The sequence below is a fragment of the Aotus nancymaae genome, unplaced genomic scaffold, assembly GCF_030222135.1.
Source record: "Aotus nancymaae isolate 86718 unplaced genomic scaffold, 86718_ANA_hifiasm-v0.15.2.pri h1tg000012l, whole genome shotgun sequence".
Lineage (NCBI taxonomy): Eukaryota > Metazoa > Chordata > Mammalia > Primates > Aotidae > Aotus > Aotus nancymaae.
Window position 1 is genome coordinate 33364776 of NW_026988423.1, and position 16711 is coordinate 33381486.

At 40.2% G+C, this 16711-nt stretch overlaps 1 protein-coding gene across 5 annotated transcripts in view; it reads right to left on the bottom strand.

Moving 5' to 3' along the window:
- Positions 1–521: 521 nt before the first annotated feature.
- The window catches only part of ARHGAP32 (Rho GTPase activating protein 32), a 202262-nt gene continuing 186072 nt past the window's right edge, over positions 522–16711 (bottom strand). For all 5 annotated transcript variants that reach the window (XM_012470116.3, XM_012470115.3, XM_012470117.3 and 2 more), the window contains 5 exons: positions 15325–15470; positions 13180–13251; positions 9663–10541; positions 7926–8971; positions 522–6601 (listed from right to left, as the gene is read on the bottom strand). In XM_012470116.3, the coding sequence (XP_012325539.1) occupies positions 4349–6601; positions 7926–8971; positions 9663–10541; positions 13180–13251; positions 15325–15470 (4396 nt within the window). In that variant the 3' untranslated portion in view covers positions 522–4348. The remainder of the gene's footprint in view (positions 6602–7925; positions 8972–9662; positions 10542–13179; positions 13252–15324; positions 15471–16711) is intronic.

Below are 16711 nucleotides of genomic sequence, written 5' to 3' on the forward strand. Positions count from 1 at the left end.
TCTAGGTTTGCTGCGAGCCAGCTCACCACAGGTGGCCTTGTCTGAGGCATGATTCTTTTACGGTCATTTCACCCTTAAGAGAAAACAGGATGTCCAAGATGTTTCCTGGGAATCTGTAAAAATATAGTTTTATTCAGAATCCCTTTTGAAGGATCCTGAGATAAGCCGATTCAGTTTCCTGAGAAGTACACACTCAGGAACCAGGCTGCAAGAGCGGAGCGTGGACTCCCTCAGGAGCAGGAAGCAGCAAGTCAGCCCAGACTCTCCAGGACCAATCAAGAGGCCTTTACCACTCTAAAGAGAACAGTGTTTGACCTAGGGGAAATGAGGCTAGGCGGCAAGAGATGGTAAATAGATAACAATAGGAGATACTTAGCCCCTTTCCCCAAATAACCTACCACTGGACATAATAGGAGGTGTCATAAAAACATGTGCTTTTGGTCCTAAGTTCCCAAATCAATACCCCCACTCTTTCAGTATAATTCGTATTAGGTCAAAAAGGAAACACGTACACAAAGCAGTCTGTTTTAACCTGAAATAATTCTGTTGATATTTGAATTGCTTTCAGTGGGACATTCGCTTTAAACCACAAGGTATCTCCATCTCCAGATACAAAAATCCCTTTTCCCTCCCCTGCCACCCCCCACCCCACCCTGCAACCAAAGAAACAAACAAAACCCAAAACCCACAACTCAGCTTCAAATAAGTTTGCAAGAAATGAGACTCTAAATATTTACATATGGGGCAAGAAATAAATCACAAAACTATTTACAAAAATACACAAGCTTATATGCATTACAATTTACACCAGTTCACAAAAATATTAAGACATAAAAAAACACTATATAAATTAAAATTAAAAACTCAAAAGTATGATCTAAGACTTCCTAGGATGCTTCTCTCATGCAGGTCATGGTTGAAAAATCAGGTTTTTCTATCTCAGAATCTAAACTGTAAAACCATTTTTATTCTTTGAACATTAACAGTACTAATCAGATAAGGAAAAAAGACCCTCTGTGCACACTGACATTATCTTGCACACATTATAATACACCATTCCTGACATTTCTGTAACACACGGTGCTGAAAATCACATGCCTCTAACCATGTGGAATAAGTAACTCTCTGACATACTTTTGCTTTCATTATTACTTTCTTACACATTCCGCTCAAGCAATACTTTGCCAGCATACTAAATGGGTGACTGACAGGGCTGAAAACAGAGAAATGGACTTTGCAGGCTCCTTCTTTAACTAAAGGGGCAAATTTCAAATGTACATTGTTTGCATCTGTTACTGTTCCAAATATAACCTACTCCTCTGTCCCCACTCATGTTAATACTAGTCCCTGCTCTCTACAGAATTAGTCCTACAATTTTTCAACCTGACCCTAAATTTTTAAAAATGCTTTACCATTGTAAGAAATGGGCAGGCCCTACTTGTGGGACCATCCCAGGGACTTGCATGTTTGAAAGGAAATTGAATATAGTAAGAAATAAGGCTCAGATGAAATTTATTGATAAGAAAATGGCACCTCTGGGATTGTTAGCAAAATTTCTAGCCAGACGTCCAGGGAATATTCATTTCAATCAGAGCAAACTGTGGAATCAGAATTTTGCCAAAAAGATAATATCTGGAGGCATGGCTACGAAAATGTCAATAGGATTAAATTACGGATTTAATGTATAAGGCAGCTCCATTTCCTTGATCATAATGCTCCACATCAAAATTTGAAAGTAATAACATTCAGTTACTCTATTTGTGAAGTCACACACAAGGTGAACTGTGCTGAGGTATCCGGCTCACAGTGATTTGCCGTCTGGTTTCCACCCCACAATATTAGAAAGGGAAAGATGCCGGCAAAGTGTTTCAAATAACTGAATCCAAAGTTAAGGCTGTTGCTAGCATGCATTAATGAAGCAACTCTAGATTTTATCTAAAGTTTGTGTTTCACGCTTATACCAGTAATTGCAGTCATCACTCTATATTTGAAATATTTACCTGATATTTCTAAACCTATAGGACATTTTTATTAATAAAGAAATTGTTTTGAGGAATTGACCCTACTATTTATAAAATAGACTCTAGTTTCAGGACTAAACAATCTGTATGACAACAAACCCACAAATATTAAAACTGGACTGGACTCCCTGGGTTACCTCCTTTGGGTTCTCAGTTACTAAAGCCGTGTGTACTCCTCGTCACAGCAGCCCCTCTTCCTAACCTCCATGCTGCTAGTGAGAACTTACAGGGCTGGTGTGGTCTCCAAGGGGCAATGCGTTGCCTACTTGACAAAAATATGATTAAGGTAAAAAAAAAAAAAAAAAGTGCCACATATTCACCAAAGGTCAAACTTTTATATGTAGCACCCAGGGTGTTTTTGTGCCAAAATGGAAGTATCCTATGAGGTTTCCTCACACTTTGACACCAGTTGGGTCTGCACTTTTAATGTAGAGGCCTAAATTTCCACAGACCTTTTCATATATGAGTGTTTCAAGACTTCTACTACAGTTTTTACTGCATCCCTCCAATCAATTCTAGGGGAACAAAATAAAACCTTATAGAATATTTCCACATATCAATGTGTTGTTCTTAAAACATTTTATTTCTTTTTCTAAATATAAACCCTTAATATGCATATTATTTTTAAAATAAAAACTGGCATGAATCCTAATCTTTATACAATTTCACAGCAATAATAGCAGCATGATTTTAGCCTCTTAAAAGATTTCCTCCTTTGCTCTAAATAAAAATTAGTTTCAAGTTCTAAAAAGCCAGAGCAGCAACCATCCAGTAAACGGAATGCAATACTCCTAGTGTCTTCTACAGACCGAGCATTTAAAATAAGTGAATGTATAAAACTTGAGTAGTATTAAGAGTTATGGAATGAAATGACAATCTAAACTCAATTTGTAAACATAGGACTGCCTTGCTAGTCTGATGTATTTTGGGGGTGGAGGGAGCTGAGAACATAGAACTGAGTTGGGCTAGAGAGTTCCTACTCTAATAAGGAATGCAACTTCAAAAGTCGCGGCTTTTAAACATGTTTAACATGTCTCCAGAGTTATAAAGAGCTATACCTGAAATGCTGGTGTAGATGATAATTACAAGACTGTGACCACACAAGTACACAGTAAGCAAACAACAGTAATGCCTTAGGACGGCAATGCTAACTGCCCAGAACTCCAACTGGTGGAATGGGGCTGTGTACTAAGTGGTTATTGCAGGAACTTGCAGTCTAATAATAGATAATTCGTAGCTACTTAAATAATTCCCAGGGACCCTGTACTCTGGTTTAAAAACAGAAACAAACATGTAAATTTATGTTCATAATAAACTATGTGTGTCTATCCAGTCAAACCATGCTAGGTTTTTTTTTTTTGTTTTTTTAATGAAAGAAAGTTGGTAATTTAGGAAAACCAATGGTATGACATGTTTTACTAGAATTACAATTCACCAAATATTATTGAGGAATGGAATAAGAAGAAAACCTGAAGGCGGGCAATGCAATAAAAGCATGGATAGAGTTTACTGGTGCTAACAAAGTTCACTGGCAATAAGAACTTTACTTTGTTTCACCTAAGAAGATTCCTTAAATTCTAACTTTTAAAAATCCCTTCTGTCATAATATGAGCCTGTTCACTGAACCGTGAGGAACAAGGATGAAAAAAATATAAAGAGTATGGTTCAGCCTGAGTCTAACTGGTCTGATGTTTTATGATGACACTACCAAATGTTTAATTTAAAGTCTTAATTTCTTATTTTTAATTATAATGTTGCTAACTGTCTGACTGACTGATCTGGAAGGATCAGGGATTTTTCCATTACTCTAATTGAACACAAGATCCTTCTCAGATGGGGAGAATGAAGTGGGAACAATGTGTCGATCTGGGCAAGTTGCGCAGCTACTGAAGGAGAAGCAGGAACACAACAGGGAATGCAGAAGCCTACCAGGAAATCCATGTGAACTGCTCTCAATTGCGCAGTAAATACTAAGAAGAAAGGACAAAGCTGAATTCAGATTCAGTGAAAGGCAGTCCTCAGGCTCTTTCAAGCTAGCCCTAGATGGCAAGTATGGCCTGTGACAAATTTCTCTACTAGGTTTCAGCACAGGGCTTTACCATCCTTCAAATCTTTTTTAAAGACAAAAATGACAAAGTCTATAGATGGAAGAGGTGGTAATGAAGCAGGGAAGGGGAAAAAGATGATTTGTTTACTTTTATTATCTTTTTAAAATGTGGTCAGGGGTTTTATAGTATTTTTTGTTTTTTTAATCTTTTTGGTTATTGAAAAAAATAGAACAGTCCACTGTCCAGCAGAGGCTGCTTCAACTCTATTGCTCCCAGGGCTCATTCTGCATGGATCTGTGTTTCAGGATGCTGCAAGGACAACTCTGTGGGCAGAAAGGCCCCTTGACCCAAAGCTGTAGCATAGGTCCTGCTCTGTGGATGAGGAAAGCCAGGAGGCACATACGTCCCCATGCTGCCCCCTCCAAAGATTCCTCGCTGGTGCTGAGGCAGGGAGTGGTAATCCTCCAGGTTATCATACTGGGACACTACAGTCACACTGCTCTGACGCTTGACGTGTGGTTGGTATTGGTACAGCATACTGGGGTCCCTCTCCACGTTCTGGGTATGATGGAGTTTGAGGCTATGACTCCTCTCTGGTTTAGGGGGTGGGACCATTGACTGAGTGAGGTGTTCTTCCTCCTTGTAGCAGTCTCTGGAGTGTCTCTCTGGGGCAGAAGGCTGCCTAGCCCAAGGCCGTTCCATCTCTTTGGAAAGCCTCACCTCTTTGTGGTTCAGTCTTAAAGATTCTTGCCCAGATGCAGCATATTTTATTCCAGAGTTATGGTAGCCGACCGGCTCAGAAGTGTCTGGAATCCCTTTGGAACCGTAATCTAACTGGCCAGCTCCCTGGGGATACGGGGGCCCATTTTTTGACTCACAGAACTGCCTATGGCTTGCTTCCTGGTGTGCCCTGTGCTCAGGGAGACTGCAGCCCATGTCGGGAAGCTTCCTGCTTCTCAGGCTGCTCTGTTTCTGAGGAAGGGATGGCTTCTCTGGCTGCACGCTACCATGGCCTCCGTGGTGGTGAGCTCTATCCAACTCTGCCTCAGGATGCCTCCTATAGAAGCGGTCCTCTCCCTCAGGACTGATGGCCTTGGCTGTGTGGCGGCTCTCCTTTCCTTCTGCCACTGAGAGAAGTCCAGTTTTCCCAGGATCTGATTTACTCCGCAGATGGATGACATAGATCCCACCCAAGTCATCCTGCACAGCTGGGGTCATGTTATCGTATTGAGACATGACAGGCCCTTTCACCTTCTGCCGAGTGCGGCTCTCTCTCCGGATGGACTGCATGCGGTATTTTTCCATGTCCTCAAGATCCCATGAGGTGTAGGTGTGCTTTACATCAGCAGCCGGAGGAATGTTGACTACATTATGGTCATTGGGAGAGAAATAGCCAGTTGCATTGGCCCGGGGACGTGGAGGCAAACCAGCGTAACTGTACAAGTTCTTTCCTTGCAGCCTAGGATTGTAGAAAGCAAAATCTCGACTGGGAAGGCGGTGAAGGGGTCTCAACTGGACTGTGCCATAGGCATCCACATCACACAGAGCCCCATCTGGACTGTAATAAGAACTAGAAGAACTAGAATATGGGCTATACCTGTAGTGGACCCGGCCATTCTCAAAGTAAGGCTGAAGCTGAGTTACGTGATAATCTGAGCGGGCCTGGGAGGACTGATATGGCTTATATTGGTACAGGGGTCTTGGGCAGTAGGCCGGCTCATCATCTGGGGGAACTTCTGTCCGTGAAATGGGAACAGAGCGAATCATGGAAGATGGTGGGGCATGGAGAGACTGCACTCTCCGGATGGTAGGGTACGGTGGAATGTCTTCAGGGTAACAGGCATTCCTAACAGAGGAGCTCAAAGAAGACACGTACTCAATCCGGCTGCATGGCTTGGAGTGGTGTCCAGGTGCGTTTCTTCCTGGGGCCACATATGTGTTATAACGAAGACCCATGGAGGCTGGTGGCTCTGACCTGGCACCATATACTTGGTGCTGCTCCAATTTATTGTGATGTGGAGGTACACTCTGGGGACGGTACTGGCAGTTTGGAGTCATATTGAAATGCAAACAGTTTTCTGGACCAAAAGGTTCAGTGGTGACATCAGGCCTAGCAAAGGAGGAGTAAACTGTTTTCTGAGAAGCATGCTTAGGTTGTGGGACAGGAATTGGTAAAGGCAACACATCATCCACAGAGGCAGATGAAGCAGTGACAAAGGAATGATAATTTGAACTGCTGGTGGCATCTGTACTGCTGGAGTGTACGGCAGCAGCCATCTTACTCTCCATTGTCCTGGTCGGGGGCAGTGGTGCAGGAAAGCCACAGGGGTGCGCAGAGACAGACTCGGCACGCAGGTGCAGCAGCGGGGCCCGCGCACTGTCCCGCACTTTCTCAGGCAGGCCTGGCTGGACAGCTGTAGCCATGGGACACTGAGCAGCAGCTGCACCACCGTCACTGATGAAGACAGACGCAGGGTCATCCATGGCTCGAGGTTCAGGTGGCCTCTCTGGAACTGGAACTACTCCTTGAACCTATTGAAAGATGATAATACTATGGTCTATGTTTTGTTCGCTCTATGAATCAAGTACTATTAAATTTGTAACTCACAAATTGAGGTTGGTTGGGTAGCAGATTGAACTTACCCAAGCCATGTGGTTGCAATGAATCTGTACCCATTGCTCGGAAAAGAAGGCTTATGCTGCTATTTTGTACAATGGCCAGTATCATCTTTGGAGAACCATTCAAGGTTTTCTAATTTATAAGAGGTTTTAAATGTGAGATGAGGTCGCCTATGGCATTACCCAAGTAACACTGTAAAGCTTAAAAATACAAACCCAGTTCTATGTATTATCTATTAGTATATACTGTTCTATGTATTATCTATTAGTCTAGCTCAGTCTCAATACCAAGGACATTTTTTAAAAATTAAGAGCTAATTCTATCATCTGGAGAGATTTTTGAAATCCACAGTTGTACACAGTGCACATTTTAAGCCTTCAAAAATAGGGAAAGGGAATATTCAAATCAGAGGCTAATGCCTCTTCCTATCTTTGATTCCACCTAGTCTGACCCACAGGCCAAAGATAATCCTCAAACTGCAAACATGCTATCCTTGAGAAGTAGTAGCTAGACACAGCATCCTCCACTAAAGTCTAAAATCTTAAGTCCTATTAATAGTTCAAGGTGACCATCACACACACACACACACACACACACACACACAGCGCCTGTGGTATTTTAAAATATGAGGAAATTCAGGAAGAAACCCTAGCATTCTGCATACTACATTTTCTCATTGAAACAGGTGCCTGACTATGGAACAAATTGCTAGTGAATGCTAGGAAAATAACAAAAAATCCCAAGGCACTATAATCTCTTATACTTCCAAAAAGTCTGCAAGGCAAAGTCTTACAAATGTTTTGAGAGTAAAGTATTTTCATTGTGTAGCTGTGAATAATTGGCAGAGGGTGGGCAAATGACTTGCCCAAAGTCACAATGAGTCAGTGATGGAGTTGAAAAAGAAAAAAGCAACCCATAACTTTAAAGCCCATTTTGTCTCATTCGATCATGATTTCTTTGTGTTACTATGAATAAACGGCCAAGACACTTTAGGAGGAAAAGGGAGCAGGTATAGTTAAGCTATAGTCGTCTAGGAGCTACTCCTTTCTTGGGGAAAAGCCAGCATCAAGGTAATGGCAGACTCCAACCCCAAATGGGAACTATTTCATGGAAGTCAGCCACAGAGCTTAAAAGTAATTGTTGCATCTGACTCAAAGATAGCAACACACCCTACTAAAAAGTGACATACCTTTGGTAAAAGTATATTTCATCTCACTGATATCCTCCCCTTCTTACCTTGTGGGAATTATTTAATCCTATATTGGTTGCTGCTTGTACCTGTCCCACGACTAGTGGCTGCTCTGCAGATCTCTGGGAAGGTGGAGGGGGAAGGGGACGATTAGTTCTGTGTGTGCGCTGAAGGGTGGCAGCAGCAAAATCAGCAGTGGTGGGTTGCTCAGTCATATCCCAGCTGGCTTCCTTGGTGCTCATTTGAGCTGTTGCTGGAGTAGCTGTCATGTAAGTCATGTTGGCTGTGCTGGTATTCTCTTCGGGGGACCCAGAAGGATGGCAGATTTTATCTCTAGATAAATTAGGAGGTGTGGGTGATTTGTCTGCAAGGGACCCAGAAGGAAGGAAGATTTTATCCCTAGGTAAATTAGGAGGTGTGGGAGATTTGTCTGCAAATTCTGAAGGGTGATGGGGTTTATCCACACTTGCACCAAGATAAGAAAGAGGCTGATCTCCATTGTAGAAACGAGGTGGAGATGGATCCTGATCCATGAAGGAGACAGTTGTTATACTGTTCTTCCCAGACTGGTCTTCAGGGAAACTTGCATGATCATCAGACTTCTCTGAGTCTAAGGTAACTGAAGTAATTCTGGCCTTTTCTGGGTCCCCAGATAAATAGGTTCGATGTGGCTGATTTCCTGTTAAGTCTACTTGGTGGTGTTGCTCCCCAGATTCAGTTGTGTTGGAATGGGTAGGATCCCCAATAGCTGTTGTCTCTGGGAGAGGATGGTCACAGTTTCCTGGTGGATTGTTCTGGAGGTGGAACTGCTCTGCTGGTCGATCGGTTTGGAAATAGGCCTTATCTAGAGCAACAGCAGGGTAAGAACTGGGCAGATTATCTTCAGTTGTAGCCACCGCTATGTCTCCATAATTTGTGTACCCAGCCTGAGAGGTCCCTGGTCTCTTCAATGACTGAGTTGAGGCTTGCTGTGCAGACTCAGCTAATGCTAGCGCCAACATTCGGGCAACATTTTTCGGAGGCGGCGGTGGTGGGATAAGAGAGACTGAACTGACAGGAACGGAATCCTGAGGGGGGTCATGGGTAACTGCTCCTAGTAGGAAATTGGGAAAAAAAATGAGAGTGAAAAGGTAGCTTACGTTATCCTAAATGGAAAGCCAAACACTCCCCATGTGATCATTAAAAAACAGGTGCCTTCCATATTTCAAAATGGCAATCCATGATCTTCTATCCCACATGCAAATGCTGTAGAAAACACATCTGGTTCAGAAGGAAAACTAAAACAAAGAGTGTATAAATACCGCAATCTCCTCTTGAATTGCTACAGAGATGGGGGGAAAAAAAGCAGGTCCCTCACCTGGCTCAGAAAAGATTGCTTAGAAAACAAGCTTCAAGTGCTTGCAGATTGTTATTATGAACAGTTTTTACATTTGATGGTGTAGGCTGGCTTGTTAACTTGGAAGGCTACAATAAAGATACTTTATTAGAAGAGAAAACAGAATCAAGAGCTATGCAGTTGTGCAAAAATTATCCACGAATTCTCACTGTCCAAAGAGATAAGGGGACTTTTGTGAAGATTTGAAGCAGGACCATCGGCCCTTTTGGGGAGCTTTGTTTGACTGCTTTTAATTTAGGGCTTTGAGCCATCAGCCCCACCCAGAAAAGCATTCTCTTTGATTAAAGGCTAGCTGTGGAGCAAATTTCTCTCTTAAAAGGCACAGATGGCACACAGGATTGAAGATCCCTCTTAACTTAAAGAAAGAATGGAGGAAAACAAACGGTACCTGTCTGAGTCTGTCCAGAAGCTACAGCCTTACTCTGAGTGCTTGAGACAGACTGATCCTCTTTCCCTGGCAATTCTACTTCTTCAGCAGCCACCTGGTCCAGGGGCTGGACTTGAGATTCACATCCTTCTTGGGCCTCTGTCTCATTTGTTTTCATCTTTACTATCTGGGTGGGGGATCTACTTGTGACATCCCTTTCTTCAACGCTTTTGTCCCAGGTAGAAGATGATGCATTCTGAGCTGTGGTATTTGAGACTGTACCAATGACTTCTGACACTCGTGGTGGTAGGGTCACTGAAATTGGCTCAGATACGCTCATAGAAGGTGATTTGCTTAATTTCCGTCCTATCTTCGGAGAGAAAGCATAGACGACCTTTTCAGTAAAGGAGGATGGCTTAGATGATTTCTCTTCAGTTGGACTCAAGTCCAGGGTAAAGAATGGACTCAGTTTCTCCTGAAGAGGAGAGACAGGTTCAGAGCTTGCCGTGCTTCCTGGAGTCTGACACTGGCTACCACCTGTTTCTGCATCCTTTTTATTGGCACTTGGTCTATCCTTGGAGTATCCTGGTGAATCTAAAAAGGAAGCACCACTCTCCAGACATTCTGATTCGGCCTTAGGAGGACTACATTGAAATGACATTGGATCAAAATCCAGGCTGGCTACTCCAATGTCCGGTGGGCTCAAGTCAACATCCTCAGCTGAATGAGGAGACATAAGGGCTGGGATATGAAGCAACCCTCCTTCCTCCTCACTCTCATTGTCATGAGGCAGATTATCATAGGAGTTACAGCGGTTCCCCAGCATTTCTCCATTAAAAGAGGCAGACAGTGCATCACTGGAAGATCTGGGTCTTCTGGGGCGGAAGAGTTTAGAATCACCTAGAAAAAATGAATAACAATATCAAAGTATGAACATCCTAGAATACACAATGCTATGGTAAGTCACCTACTTACACAGCAGTAACTTACTACCTAGGTGAAGAAAGTGTTACTTCTCATTTTCTTTCTGAAAATGTTAAATAGCAAACACGTGATAGAATCAGAGGGAGAATGCAGTATTTCATGATCTGGATAGGAAAAAGAACTCAGAATGCTCGGATTCTATTACTAATCCAACACCGATTCTTGGTGTGGGTTTGGGCAAGTTTTTCATTTCTTTGTGTCTTATTTTATCACTGGTCCTCATATGACTTATGAGGTGGAATTAATCACCTTGAGTGCCACTTTGAATCTATAATAGCAAAATGGATTTTTTTGGGGGGAGGAACATCCTTATAATATTCAAATTTCTAAATAGCTTGAACTTCTCTTCTCAAGTAAAACATATTCACGATCCCATAAAGTATTTACATATATTTAGTAAAAAATTCCTTTCAGATACTTAACAAGAACGTCATCTTTTTTCTTTCAGAATAGGCTTTAAGTTTTTCAAGCAGAGTCCTCAAGAATGGCAGAGTAATATACATAATTTAACAACATTGCTAATTATCCAACTGGTAAAAAAGAAACTCTCTATTCTATTAGGATTATTTTAATTGCCATAGTTAAAAAGTAATTTAAAGAGGCAGAAACGATCTTAATAAATATAAATATATTGGCCAGGCGCAGTGGTTCATGCCTGTAATCCCAGCACTTTGGGAGGCTGAGGTGGGTGGATTACCTGAGGTCAGGAGTCTGAGACTAGCCTGGACAAAACGGTGAAACCACATCTCTGCTAAAAATATAAAAGTTAGCTGGGTGTGGTGGCACACAGCTGTAGTCCCAGCTACTTGGGAGGCTGAGGCAAGACCATCACTAGAACTGGGAAGTTGGAGGCTGCAGTGGGCCGAGATTGCGCCACTACTCCAGCCTGGGTGACAAAGTGAGACTCTGTCTCAAAAAAAAAAAAAATATATATATATATATATGTGTGTGTGTGTATATATATATGTGTATGTATATATATGGGTGTGTGTGTGTGTGTGTGTGTGTGTGTGTATGGGTGATCAGTACATTTGTGAATGTGTATGCGTGTATGTGTATATATATACACACACACAAAATATATATATATACACACACAGGCACACACATCCACAAATGTACTGATCACCCATAAAATTAATTCCTTACAAATATCTTCTGCTTAACATTAGTATCTACCTAGCTTGCTGGATTGTTTTTGTAGGTTATCATGACTAGTTCAATTGAACATCTTGGAAAACTCATATGATGTCAACCACACAGATAAAGTGATGTGGGAGAACTTCTGGAATCAAAAGCAAAGTTATTGGTCAGTGAGGATCTGGCAATTAGAAGAGTTATTAAATGAAGATGAAAAAACAGACCAAGATGATGATACCTCCGGATATTTCAAAAGAGCAAGATTTCACTTGCTCTTGTGTATCACTGTTTTAAGAAAAGCCCTTTGGAAATCAATGTCGCTCTTAGTATTTTTTAAAAGGATCTTATTTATAATTCTGCTGCAATGGCAAAATGCAATTCAAATAAACAAATAAATTTCCTATTGTGCTATTACATGGTTTAAAAAAGAAACAGCTTCTTCCAAATTGACATTGAAGTAATTCTTTATTCTAAAAATTAGTGCATAGATATAACCATAATCCAACTTTTGCTAAATAAAAGATAAAATAAACTTATTTGCACATTTTTTTGGTTTTGTTTTTTAAGTTACATTACAGTCAAACCTCTTTTCACTCTTAACCATGAAATTTTGGTTCCTATTTTAAGAAGGTTTTTTTTTTTTGAGACAGAATTTTGCTCTTGTTACCCAGGCTGGAGTGCAGTGGCACAATGTCGGCTCACTGCAACCTCTGCCTCCTGGGTTCAAGCAATACTCCTGCCTCAGTCTCCTAAGTAGCTGGGATTACAGGCGTGCACCACCATGCCCAGCAAATTTTTGTGAGAGACAGGGTTTCACCATGTTGGCCAGGCTGGTCTCAAACTTCTGACCTCAGGTGATCCAACTGCCTCGGCCTCCCAAAATGCTGGTATTACAGGCATGAGCCACCATGCCCGGCTGAAGATTTATTTTAAGTTGCCTTCTTCAAGTACTAATTATCCTTGCATAATGAGGACCACATGTAATCAATCCAATCTATGAAATTTAAGATCAGGTTAAGCCGTTTGCAAGACAAAACACTACTGGTCTAAATATCTAAACTGCTTAATTATACACTTTATAAAATTATGCTCCCATTATGAAATCTAAAGTAGGACATAGTAATGACACAAGTTTTCACTAGACATTAATAAATATAAATGGTTAACTTGAAATATTTTGGCTATTTTTATGTAAACTGAATAGCAGTCATGCCAAAAATGAAAAGATTAAAGATTGCTACCATGTGAAAGCATCAATGAATTTTAATCTGAATAATACTAAATAGATACTAGTATTCCTAGGAAATGAGTTGATAGCTTATTTATTAAGCAGAGATATGTAAAAATATACTCAATTGCGTATTCTTTTATGCAATATATTACAGAATAAAATGACTGATGCTTTTAGTCTTACCATCAACTGCGTGGAGAGACGTAAGAGACTCCTCACTTTTAGCTGAACGGAGGGTTCCTTCTGCCCTGCCACCTGAAGAATAAAAACCAAATAGTGTGAAGATTTATTATTTGTTACATATGTGGTTAATGGGATCGGTGTTTTTCCTGATACATTTAAGAGTGATTAGCTGTACACTTTGATAGCAATTTAGTACCCTATTATACAATGTGTTACATTATTTTCAAATGGTTTCCGTGTGAAAAAATCTCTTTTCTAAAGGATTATGAATTTGAGCATAGAGATTAACTAAGATGCTTCTTTTTCTTATATTTCCTAAAGACCAATATGATATCTTGAGATGATATCATACTGGATTATTGTAGGCCCTACACCTAGTGACTGGTGTTGTTATAAGAAGAGAAAACACAGAGACATGGAGATGGCATTTGGAGACGGAGGTGGAGATTGGAGAGATGCTGCCACACGTCGGAGCTGGGAAAGGCAAGGAGGGATTTTCCCCTGGAGCCTCTGGAGGGAGCACAGCCCTGCTGATACCTTGATTTCAGATTTGGAGCCTCCAGAACCGTAAGGAAAAAAAAAATTCTGTTGCTTTTTACTACTCGACTTGTGGTAATTTGTTACGGGAACTCTGGGATACGAACACAGGTAACTTTACGTACATATGCTGAATCTTATTTGCTAAATATCTTCGTCCTCTTTAACCCCTCGGAAGCACTAGGAACACTTCCTTTTTAAGTTCTTCCTCCTCTGTTGAGGACAGCACACATATATTTTTTCCTCTGTCTACCTTTCTAATCATTTCTTCTTGTTCTCCTCTCATGACAACTCTTCATTTCCCATCTTTAAACATTGCTTCTCTCCAGAATTCCACCCTAGCTGGCTTCTGTTCACTCTGTTCCCATCTCCTGCATACTATTCTTAGTCACTTGTCAATTAGGTGAATCCCTACTTCTCCTTGAAAACCCCTACCAATGGTTGTATTTTCTAACCGCTAGCCCCTCCTCTACCAGAGCTGGCAATTCCTACCATAACTATCTCATGTAACTCTCTTTTTTAAGAGACAATGTCTCATTTTGTCACCCAGGCTGGAGTGCAGTGGCACAATCATAGCTCAGTGCAGCCTCAACCTCCTGGGCTCAAGTAATCCTCCTACCTCTGCCTCCAGGGTAGCTAAGACTAGAGGTGTGTGCCAACAAACCTCAGTTGTTTGCATTTTTTTTCTTTCTTTTCTTTTTTTTTTTTTTTTTTTTTTTTTTGTAGAAGCAGGGCCTCACTTTGTTGCCCAGGCTGGTCTTGAACTCCTGGCTTTAAGCAATCTTCCCACTTTGGCCTCCCAAAGTGTTGGGATTATAGATATAAGCCACTGTGCCTAGCCTAAACCACTATTTCAATAACTATGATTTTGCACTAAAATTTACTTTCTTATACATATGACTTCCTAATTTGACTTGGAAGGCAGAGGTACTATCTTAATTTTCTATCTACAGAGACTGCTATCAAAATAGCTAGTACAGGCTCTACATGATTGCGAACTGAATGACCAATTAATATTAGTATAATTGAACATTATACTTCTAACATTACCTAAGAAGAAAGTACTACTATCCTTCCTAGATTCAGAAACTGTTAGTATCAACAGAACATGACTTTTAAACTATTTTTAAAGAGTAGTTTTTCGACAGTAATAGATTTATTTGATCTAATAAGATACTCTATTAATGAGACACCTAATTGAAAAAAACCTTCTTTAGTTAAGAGTTATAAACTTGAAAAGGATATTGAAACATAGTTTTGTAATTTTTTTAAATCTGTAAAAATATAGATCAATAAATTTAGATAACATAGCAGTATTTATTTTACAACAATATACAAGCTATATGTGAATTTTAATCACATTCTTATTACATATAATTGATATAGTTTCCTTAAACTATATCAATTGGATACTTCTACAAATTTATATATAATTTATGTTACTTTTCTATTTAAGGGTAAAGAACTGGTAAAAGAAGACACTTCGTATGTGTGACACAACTGTGAACATGTTATGGAAGCAGATCATAATAATATGTGAAGAATGTGACCAGAGCAAGTAAAGACCATCATGACAGCACCAGAAGTGAGAACCTCCCAGGCATTCACCTTTTAGAGCCATGGCTTTCATCTCCGAAGGCTCACTCTCATTCCGCTGCAGCTTTCGTTTAGAAACCGATGATGATTTTCCCAAGTTGAAAAATGAACGCCAGCTACCCACAGGAGATTTTTTCATCTTATTTTGAGGTCTCTTTCTATGAAAGAGAAAATAATTAATCAATATTAAGATAGTCATGGGTCTGTCTTTTCTTATAGAAAAGAAATTAACACATGACAGTAAGAACCAAATGGCCTGGAGAGGCATAAGTGAAATAGTAAGCAAATATCCACCTTCCAGATAGCACACTCTACACAGTGCAGCCAAAGCAGGAAATGGATATTAAACATGCGGATTTTAGTATTAGTAACTATTTTCACAAAGATCATTTTATACATAGTTTAATATTTGGATTCAACCTCACAAACTGCAGAATAAGTGGAAATAAGATGTATCTGGGAATAGGAAATATTAAGTGTCCAAAAATAATACAGAGTTAAAGAAAATGATTTTAGGTGTGAGTAGAGAATAAAGGTTAAAAAAAAAAGAAGACAAGGATTAAGAATAATAACGAACATATACTGAAGGCCAGGCACTGTGCTACCTGCCTTATATGTAATATCTCCTTTAAATCAGATATAACTACATGATGTAGGTACTATTATTCTCATTTTGCAGCCAAGGAAATTATGGCACTAAGAAGTTCAAATAACTTCCTTAACATTATATAACTATTAAATTATAGAGTCAGGATTGAAATCCAGGTCTACCTACATCTCAATATCTACTCTTTTAACTACTACTCCATAAGGAAATCTTTGAGTAAATTATGGATCTAAAATATAAAATCAAGATGCTGAAGACAAACTCAGGATGACAAAGTAAAAGAGTATGTTCTGACTTTTTGTTGATAGAACGTTTTTAGTCACAGGAAGTGAAAGGAAGTTAGAGGAGTATACTAAAATACGGGAAGAACAAATTCTAAAGTTATATTAGTACTACCCAATCCAGAGAATCAAAATCCTTACATTCATGTGTAATAGCCAAAGGAGTAGCAGAGACATCAAAAATAACTTTTACATACATTAGTCTTCCTACTATAACCTAGTAAAGAAGATACAGAAACCATGTTATTATCATTTCTTTAGAGTAATAGAATTTCAGAGATGGAAGGGACATTGAGAGAGCAAACTGCTGCAGTGATTCTCAAATTTTAACAGACATCAGAATCACCTGGAAAGTTACATGAACAACCGATTGCTGGGTCCCATGCTCAGGGTTTCTGATCCAGTGGGTCTGGGGTGTGACTGGACGACTGGACAATGTGTACTTCTAGCAATTACCACCAGGTGATGCTGATGCTGTTGGTTGGGAGACCACACTATTGATCTGTTCTAA